This window comes from Balaenoptera musculus, chromosome 16 (genome assembly GCF_009873245.2).
Source record: "Balaenoptera musculus isolate JJ_BM4_2016_0621 chromosome 16, mBalMus1.pri.v3, whole genome shotgun sequence".
In the NCBI taxonomy this organism is placed as follows: domain Eukaryota; kingdom Metazoa; phylum Chordata; class Mammalia; order Artiodactyla; family Balaenopteridae; genus Balaenoptera; species Balaenoptera musculus.
This window is the reverse complement of record NC_045800.1, coordinates 84,622,762-84,631,607: the sequence shown is the minus strand read 5'-3', so window position 1 is coordinate 84,631,607 and position 8,846 is coordinate 84,622,762. Positions and strand designations below refer to the sequence as shown.

Here is an 8,846-nt window from a genome sequence, read left to right as displayed (position 1 = left end):
GAATTCTAGGCTCTACCAGCAGACCACGTGAAAGGTGATGCTGCCTGGGTAAGCTGCCAAATATTCTTTCTTACAATATCTCAAATATATGGATTTTTATAAGAAACATTTCCTGTTAATTAGGATCTTAGGCTCAAGTAAAAAAATTTTTTTGGCCTAGAATTCTCGTCTTCCCATTTAATTTCGTGATACATCTTGGTGTCCTTGCCAGAAAATTATGTTTTAAAGTACATTTAAAAAATTCTTGCATCATTTAAATCTTTGAATGAGTCCTTTACCTGGAATGGTTCAATAAATGGTCTGAGTTAATTAAATGACACCGTCCTTATGCCCCTTAGAGATTTTACAATGGGGTCTTTAAAGAAAACTGAAGTAGGATCTCACCAAAAAACTCTAGAGAGAAAAATCTATGTTGTCTCTGGCGAGCAACTGGCAAGTTTGGATGTATAAAAAGTATTGTATGCTACCAATAATCCACGTGAATGCCAAGAGGAATGATTTGAAACAAGCCGGACAGAATACAAGAGACGGGAGAGCAGCTCCCCGGGGAGTCCGGGCTATGTAACTGGCTGCCACCCTGCAGAAAGCTGAGCTGTGTCCCCAGAACAGCCCACACCCCCGCCTGTCCTCAGTTTAAAAGAGATGCCAACGCTTTTTGTTTTTTGAAACTAAATACATTTTAATAGAAAACAAAATACAAAATAACTCTTTTCAGAAAACAGAAATATTTAATCCTTTTTCCACAAATTAGAAGTTGCTTTATCCTCAGAGCGTAGTTTTCGACGTGTGTGTTCGTACTTAAAGATTTGTTTCACAGACTGTTCATAAAACTGCTATTGCAAAGCAGGAGGTGGGAGGGACGATCTCAGGGGGAAAAGACGCTGGAAAAGCCACACCTCGGAATCATTTGGAAATTCAACATTTTCTAATTCTATCTTTTGACTTCTCACTTCCAATTATTTTCATTTCTTTACCACAATCTGTCCTTTCAGTGGAGAGAATTGTTAATAGAAGTGCAGCCACGAAAAGAATCTATCCCACCATCACTGCAAGAGCCCAAGACTTTCTCAATCAAAGCCACCCACCCACTTCTAGAAACACGTCAGCTGGAGTGATCAATCTCGTCACCCAGAAATTTTCCCTTTCTCCCAATACACTGTACGACCAGATTCTCTGAATTCCCTGAACCTCAAAATTCCAAGTATCACAGCCAGTGCCAGGAGTAAAACCTGAAAGATGAGAGCAGAGAAGGCCCCCTCTGCCAGTGCTAGGTTTCCTCTTCTCATTAATAATAATAATTATAATAACAATAATAAAAAATCCTGGTTCTCTGTAATCACGAAAAAGGAAAGACATTTGCCAGGATGACCCTGCCCCCTTTCCTAGTTCCCGCCGCCGAATTCTACCCAGATAGAGTCCCTTCCACCCAGTGACCCTAGAGCACTGCTCCCGGGGAGGGCGCCCAGCAAACCTCCTCTGGCCAAGTGCAGCCCCGGCGAGGTGAGGGCACCATGGCTCCAGAGACAGGAAGGGGCCGGCACGAGGACACAGCGGGATCTCCGTGATTCTTGATCTCACGTTCGTTCCCCATCACTGCCCTTCCTTCCCCGTCCTTCCACACTTGGGGGCTGAGCGAAGGGTGGCGGGCTCGGGATGTCCGCGGGACGAGGGGGCACGAGGGGGGATGCGGGGGGACGCGGGGAGTCCTTCACAGTCAGTCAGTGATTCCATCCGTCTGTCCTAAGACCTGCCGTCTGGAGCCCTTCGCACGCCCCAGGCCGTTACATCAGAGATAAAAATCAATGTTCCTGATTTTCTTGCGTGATTCCGGTCACCAGCAGGAGGTTGCAGGCCATGAACTGCACGCTCAGCACGTTGCTCGTCTGGCCGGTGTAGACGCCCACGAGCTCGCTGGACGAGCCGTCGGCGGGCGCGCTGCAGTGCGCGCTCCTGATGTCCCAGACGCGCACCGAGTTGTCCATGGAGGCCGACGCGAGCAGGCTGCTGTCCGGGCTGAAGGTGAGGCTGGTGACGCTGTCCGTGTGGCCCCGAAGCTCTTTGTAGAGCGTCCCGGACGCCAAGTCCCACAGCTTCAGCCGCTGGTCCTCGCCCGCCGACGCCAAGTACTTACCGTTGGGGGAAAAGGCCAGAGAGAGCACAGGGCCGCGGTGGCCCGTGAAGAGCCTCACCGAGTTCCCCTGCTGGGTGCTCCACAGCCGGACCGTCTTGTCGGTCGAGCCCGTGGCGAAGTAGTTGGAATTGGGGTGGAACTTGACGCAGTCCACATCCGCCAGGTGCCCGGCGTAGATGCGCAGCGGGTGCGTCCGATCAAACGACCACAGCCTGGCCGTGCGGTCGTGGGACCCGCTGGCGAAGTACAGGCTGTGCGGGCTGATGTCCAGGTCCCACACGGGGTAGGCGTGGCCCCGGTACAGCACGGTGTTGGTGAAGCTGCCGAGGTCCCAGTACCTGATGGACATGTCCTCGGAGCAGGAGAGCAGCCCTGAGCTGTCCGCAAGGAACCTGGTGCTGTACACTGGCCCGCAGTGTCCCCGCAGGACCCTCATCTCCGTGCCTGCGTTATCGTCCTCGTCGTCCTGCGGGGACACACGCATGCGCGCGCACACACACACACACACACACAAGAAAAGAGTGTTTAGTGGTCCGTCACGGAAAACAAACGTCTAGAAACAAACAGACCTGCTTGGGAAACAGCACCTACTCAGTAAATGACCCTGCTCTTTCGGGTGACTCCAGGAGAAGAACTCTTTAATTGCGTAACCGAATAAAATGTCTCCTACGACTTACAAACTGCCTTCCTTAAATTCACCTCGCAGCTAAGACTACAGCAAGGCTGTTAGTGCAGAGTGATGACTGTGGACCTTACTCTTAGGTTGAGGAGGACCGATTTCCAGAGCCGATCACTCGAAAAGATGTACTTTTGAACTTATGTTCTTAGGTGCTTTTATTCTACTGGCACGTCTTCGCCCGTCAGTCTCAGCTGCTTTGTAGGCCACGCTGCTCCCTGTCTCTAGTCCATTTAGAAAAATCCCCACGTGCCTGTTACTGCCACGCCTGGGGCCAGTGATGGAGGCAGGCGTGGTTTCACTTCGAGATCTTTCTACAGAACCGCTGTGGGAGTTCAGCCAAAAATAAAACCTGGACATACCACAGAAGTAACAGCAGGCCAGGAAGGTGCAGCCACCAGTAAATTAGGCTCACGCCCTGTGACCAGGCATGAGTGGCTGGTGTCCAAAAGGAGAGAACAGTTTTGAAACCGTGACTTTCTGGAGGGTCTCAAATATTTTCCCAAAGTAACAAACGAGGCGTGGATTCAGAATTGCTCTAAATAAAGCCAAGTGACTCATGTGAGTCTTGGAAATGAATCCCTACGTGTGGCAGAAAGACGACTCGTGGTGTGGGGGGAGAGCCCCTCTCCTCATCCTCTTCCCCACAAGCACACTGTGTTCAAAGCCACTCTCCGTTCATTCTCTCGTGGACAAGCTCCTTATAACTGCAGCCGTCCTCACCCTGGAATTCATAAAGTCAAGTGACCTCACTGGAAGAGCAGGGGGTAGGATGAAGCTTCTTGGACCAGCTTGCCTCGTGAGCCTTTGGACAGAAAAAGGGCATCCTTTTAATCTGAAAGCTATTAAATTCAAAATAGAATGAGTGCCTCCAATGTTTACATATTGGAGAAAAGTTAAGAGAAAATAAACACTTATGTCCATGAATACTCAAAATGGCTCTTCCAGATACTCAACATTACAAGCACAGGAGCGTTTGAGAGCTTAAGGTTCTACTGAGCGTTACCAAGAATATTAGTAATTTTCCTTTCCGAAGAAATTACAGCAACACTTTAAAGTTACAAGAATGACTCACTGCTCTGCACCGGAGAGTTTGTGTAAGAGCGGCGGGGGCAAGAAACGACCCTGGGTGAGTTACACAGAGGGCCTCTGAAAGCTAGCGGCCGACCGGGGCGCACATGACTGTCTCTGAGGCTTAAGAGGTCTTCGCTTGGAGCAGGCAGTTATGGAAGTGGGTCTCCCCTCTGTGTGCTCACAGGCAGAGAGGAGGACACACCGGAGTCAAGCTGGACTTCCCAGGGGCCCGACGATGGTCCTGAGCCTGTGGAAAAGTGCCTGGTTGACTCTGCAAACCAAGAAATGGGGAAGCCAGAATGGGCCTGCTGGCTATCCCTATCAGCTCCCTGCCAGGACCACAGCTTAAAATAGTCCAGCCACATTTTTTTCTGTGGCTCAACCCATCCCCATGAGGGCCTCGGCACAGTCGAGCTGAAGCCCTGAACAGGCAGTGGGTCACACGTGCCTGGCCTCACGGAGCCTCCCATGCTGACAGGACAGCACCCCAAATGCCCTGCCCCTGTCTGAACCCTCACAGTACATTCCACCCCAGATGCATCCCAAATAGGAATTTCTAATTTGTAAAGTACTTTCATGTAATAATAAACTATATTATGTACATGATAAGACATGCTTAAACTAGAAATTTTCAAAGAGTAAGAAAAATAACAGATCTTCAAATACTATAGTCTGCTGACCCTGCTTTAGGCCACGGAGTCCCTCCGTCTGCTTCTGGACTAGGACGTTCCAGGTGGCCCAGCTCACAGTGTGGTCATTCCTAGATCAGGGTACTTTGGGGTCTGAAAGTCAGCCCTGGGCTGTTCTCCAATTAGCTACCGATGGAGCTGAAAGAAATTAAATATGGCTGGGCTTGGGAGTGGGTAAGACTTGGAAGCAAGTGAGACACTGCTACCTGTGTGAGAGATGACAGCAGCCTCATCTAGGAGAGAAAAGGTGGCTGCTGGCTAGTGTGAATGGACGTGTGCTGTACGTGTAAACACACAACGGATCTCTAAGGCTTAGGACAAAAAGGGAGAATGTAACACACTTCATTAATATTTAAAAACTACTGCTTACGTGTAGAAATGACAATATTTTGGCCATACTGGATTGAAAATACATTACTGAAATTAATTTTGACTACTTCTTTTTACTTTTGTAATGTGACTACTAGGACGATTTAAGTTACATATATGGCTCACATTATATTCCTACTGGCCGGGTCTAAATGACAGTTTTACACGCAAATTACAGAACTGAGTATTACTGACAACACAGACTTTATTTTTCAAATCTAAAGATGACCAGATCGGGGGCAGAAATGACCAGACGTTAAATGAACTGAACACAGGTGCTGCACTGCTGGGCTGAGGGCGGGGCGGCTGGTGGTGATGAGGGTGGTCCTGTCCTGTCCACGTAACTGGAAAGAAGGGCAAGTCCTCCACTGGGGACCTGTGGTTTTGCCATGCTGTGCAAATATTAAAAACACACAGCTGCCAATCGACAAGCTACCTCCGTCCGGTGTGCAGCGAAGTGGGGGAGGGAGGGCAGGCCCGCTGCCCGTTCCAAGGCTGCCGGTCCCGGGTGACGGGAGCGGCACCGCGGGCCCAGCGAACACGTTTCCGAGGCTAATCTAGGTTCTCTTCACGTGGAGACGACAGAAGCGGGAGGGCAGGGCTGTAAATCCAGTCGTATTGGGGATAATTTTATGCTTACACAGGAGCTTTTGGTTACTGTTTTTGATTTTTTTAAAAAAATGAGATCTAATTCACATGTTACAAAATTTAGCGGTAGCCACGGTAGAATCTTATAAATTTTTATTTTAGGCTAATGTTCTTTCCATCTTTGCATCTATCTTTCTACCTTTGCAATCTTCCTGTATATTATTTTTTAATGCCTAGAATAATCCCCAAACTCAGTATCATCAAAGCTAATAAGGTCGGTAGGAATAATTTTTGTAAGTAAAAAATTGAGAGTAAATGAGGGCAGTATCCCTCACTGTATGTGAAGAACCCCCAAGAAGCTAGAGCTGTCTCCAAGGAAGAGAAACTTGTGCACTGAAAAATATTCTGGAGGGCACTACAGAATTCTAGAAATCAAAGTTTGTGCATTGGAATTTAGACTCTTCACTCATCATAACAAACTTCTCTAATTATATTGTCTTAACTGCAAGAAGCAAAGACTCGAAGGCCATACTAACTGGAAGGTGACTAAGAAAACAGGAATCGGTAGAAATAGGGCTTAATCTGTACACCCAACATTCTTGATACCCTCATCAGTAACTGGAAATTAACTTGAGTGATTTTTTTTTTTTAGTCATTAACTTTTCAACCTGGTGCAAAGGTTTTCCATCCAAAGTAACTTGAGGCCGAGCTACCTGAATTTCAGTGGTGATACGACAGAGCTATCCTACTCACAACTTCCGTGGCGCCACTCTCAGGGAAGGTGAACTCTGTGAAGTTCAATTTCTATCTCCCTTTGCCCACGCTTTTTCCGAGGCAGTGGTTCTCGGTGACCTGAAACTCAGGCCACTGGGCCTGCCCTTTTCAACTGCCACCCGCAAACAAAGCGAACCAGCTCATTACACCGACTGCTGGACGAAACGGGGGCACCCTGGGTGAAGCCAGAGGACCTGTACTGCCCTCGAAAGGCCGAGAGCAGCCAGGGTGGGTGAGGGTGGAGAGAAACCAGTGTCCTCGTTTACTGCTGATGGGACTGGGAGACGGCAATATCACACTTTAAAATGCAGACCCTCTGACCCAGCGATCCTACGTCTCATTGCTTATCGTCTCCGCCAAGGCTGGGCATTAGCAGGGAGTCACTGGCTACAGGTTACGAGGCATGAGTCTGGCGTTAGCTATACGATGCGGGAAATAAGGAAGTGCGTTTGCCATAAGATCTGTCACGTTTGGTAGGAATATTCCAAGCTGATTAGTAAGGCAGACGCAGGGAAGAAAGACCGACATTCCTACCTCCTTCTCCAGGATATCACAAGCCAAGTGGATGCGGGACACGTCTACTCGATGGGGTTCGGATTTTAACTTCTTGGAACGCAGACTCCACAGTTTTATACAGGAGTTGTCAAAGCCGGCGGCGAGCAGCTTGCTGTCCGGAGAGACCTCCGCCGTGTTCAGCAGCTGCTCCGTGTTGTAGAAGGCGTAGAAGCAGATGGTGGTGAGAGAGGGGGGGCCGTCCTTGACACGCTTAATGCTCTCCTGCAGGACCTCCAGCGCGGCCTCGTTCTGCAGGATGGGCGCGGGCACGTCGGCAGGCTCCAGGCCACCGCCCTCGCCCCGGGAGGGGCCGCCGCTGGCGTAGAGCTGGTAGTCCGTCCTCTTGGCGGGCTGCACGTCCAGGTGGATGTGCCAGGTGAGGACTCTGCACAGCGCGGTGTTATTGTCACTCTGGAGGTAGCGGAGAAGGTAGTTGTAGCTGTCTTCCTGCAGGCGGACCACGTACTTGTTGTCCAGGAAGGCCCGCAGCCGGAAGTTAGACAGGATGTCCTGGATGGTCTGGGTGGTCTGCAGCTGCTCGATGACGTCCTTCTGGCTGGCATTCTGCAGGAACATTCCATGGAAGCGGCTGTAAAAGCTTTCCACTGTGCTCTTGGGACTGTTCTGGACCAGGTTGAGGTGGAGGTAGACAAAGAGAGGGTAGAGGAGAGGCATCACTTCGTGGCTGTGCTGGGATTCAGAATCTGTAATGAAAGAGAAGCAGGGCCTTTACAGTCAGCAGAGTCTCCTGGGGAGCCTGCCATCACATGGCCTCTTCTGGCCAGGACCCTACTTTCTGAGGCTATGGATGTAAGTATAAGCCCAACACAGAATTCTGGACACTCAAAGTCCAAGCCGGGACCGAGGAAGGAAGAGCACGGACCCCGAAGGCCGGGAAACCCGGCCCGAAGTCAGCCGCAAACCCGGAATTCGACGCCCAGAGGTTAAGCGATGTGCCTGTTCTCACATGCATTCAGTAGCTCGTACCTGAGTCTTCAAGGCTTAGTATTTTCCCCAGCACATTAGTGCTGCTCCAGCTGGGACCTGAGACCTTGGAGAGACCTGAGATGCATTCTCGGGACACTTGAGTTCTTCACAGAAACTTTAACTTGATAATTTAAAAAACAGTGAACACAGGTAAATTCAGAATTCTCTGGATGGCCTTTAGCAAGTAAGTACTAACATACAGTTTTAGTGCTCTGTTTTGTTCTGTGATTCCTTTTGGCCCCATCCCCTGCAGTAACATCAAGTTCTTATTTTAGTGGGTCCAATAACATGTCTAGCTCCCCTGGCTGGCGAGTCTCAACGCCAACATGACATCGTTCATCTGTAATTGTCCCACATCTGTCAGTGTACTCATTTTGATTTTGTTGGTTAAAAAGTACAACTTCTCTTTTGCAGTGATAATTTACAAGTGGAACACTTTCATGTCAAGACTAAATCATTTACTAATCTGAGACTTTAACACCATGGAAGTACATGACAAAGAATGTTCAAAAACAGCTTTGTCACGGCCAGTGAGAAAAGCACAGAAGTGTGTGTGACACCTAAGTGAGGGAGGGCAGAGAGAGCTGTGACGGAGCGAAGGTTCCACAGCCATCTGGACGGAGTGGCCAGTGAGTGGTCAGCGAGCAGGGCCATCGCAGGCACCAGCACCTCAGGGAAGCTGAGTGACACCAGCCCTAGGCCCGTTAGAGTAGCGAGTTATGACTGGCAAAATCCATCTGTTACTTTCACTTGCTGTTAATTTGAAGTTTATTTTTGTGGTTTTGCTTGTACTTCATATGTAAATGAGTTTAGCTTTTATACAAAATAAAGTACGCATAAAGGTTTCATGTGTAATGTCTGTACATACCTAAGTAATTAATATAAAAATGTTTTAAGTCAGCTCTTAGCACTTCCGCTAGCATTTTCTTTCTTTCTTTTTTTTTTTTCCTGAAAAGGAATCCACACCTGGCTCAAGATTCAGGAACACTGCGTTAGGGAATCT

General features: G+C 49.0%; 1 protein-coding gene across 5 annotated transcripts in view; it reads right to left on the bottom strand.

Moving 5' to 3' along the window:
- Positions 1-706: 706 nt before the first annotated feature.
- The window catches only part of TAF5L (TATA-box binding protein associated factor 5 like), a 26,763-nt gene continuing 18,623 nt past the window's right edge, over positions 707-8,846 (bottom strand). For 3 of the 5 annotated variants that reach the window (XM_036828170.1, XM_036828168.1, XM_036828169.1), the window contains exons 4-5: positions 6,836-7,560; positions 707-2,597 (exon numbers count right to left, since the gene is read on the bottom strand). In XM_036828170.1, the coding sequence (XP_036684065.1) occupies positions 1,800-2,597; positions 6,836-7,560 (1,523 nt within the window). In that variant the 3' untranslated portion in view covers positions 707-1,799. The other 2 variants (XM_036828172.1, XM_036828171.1) reach the window with 2 other exon arrangements.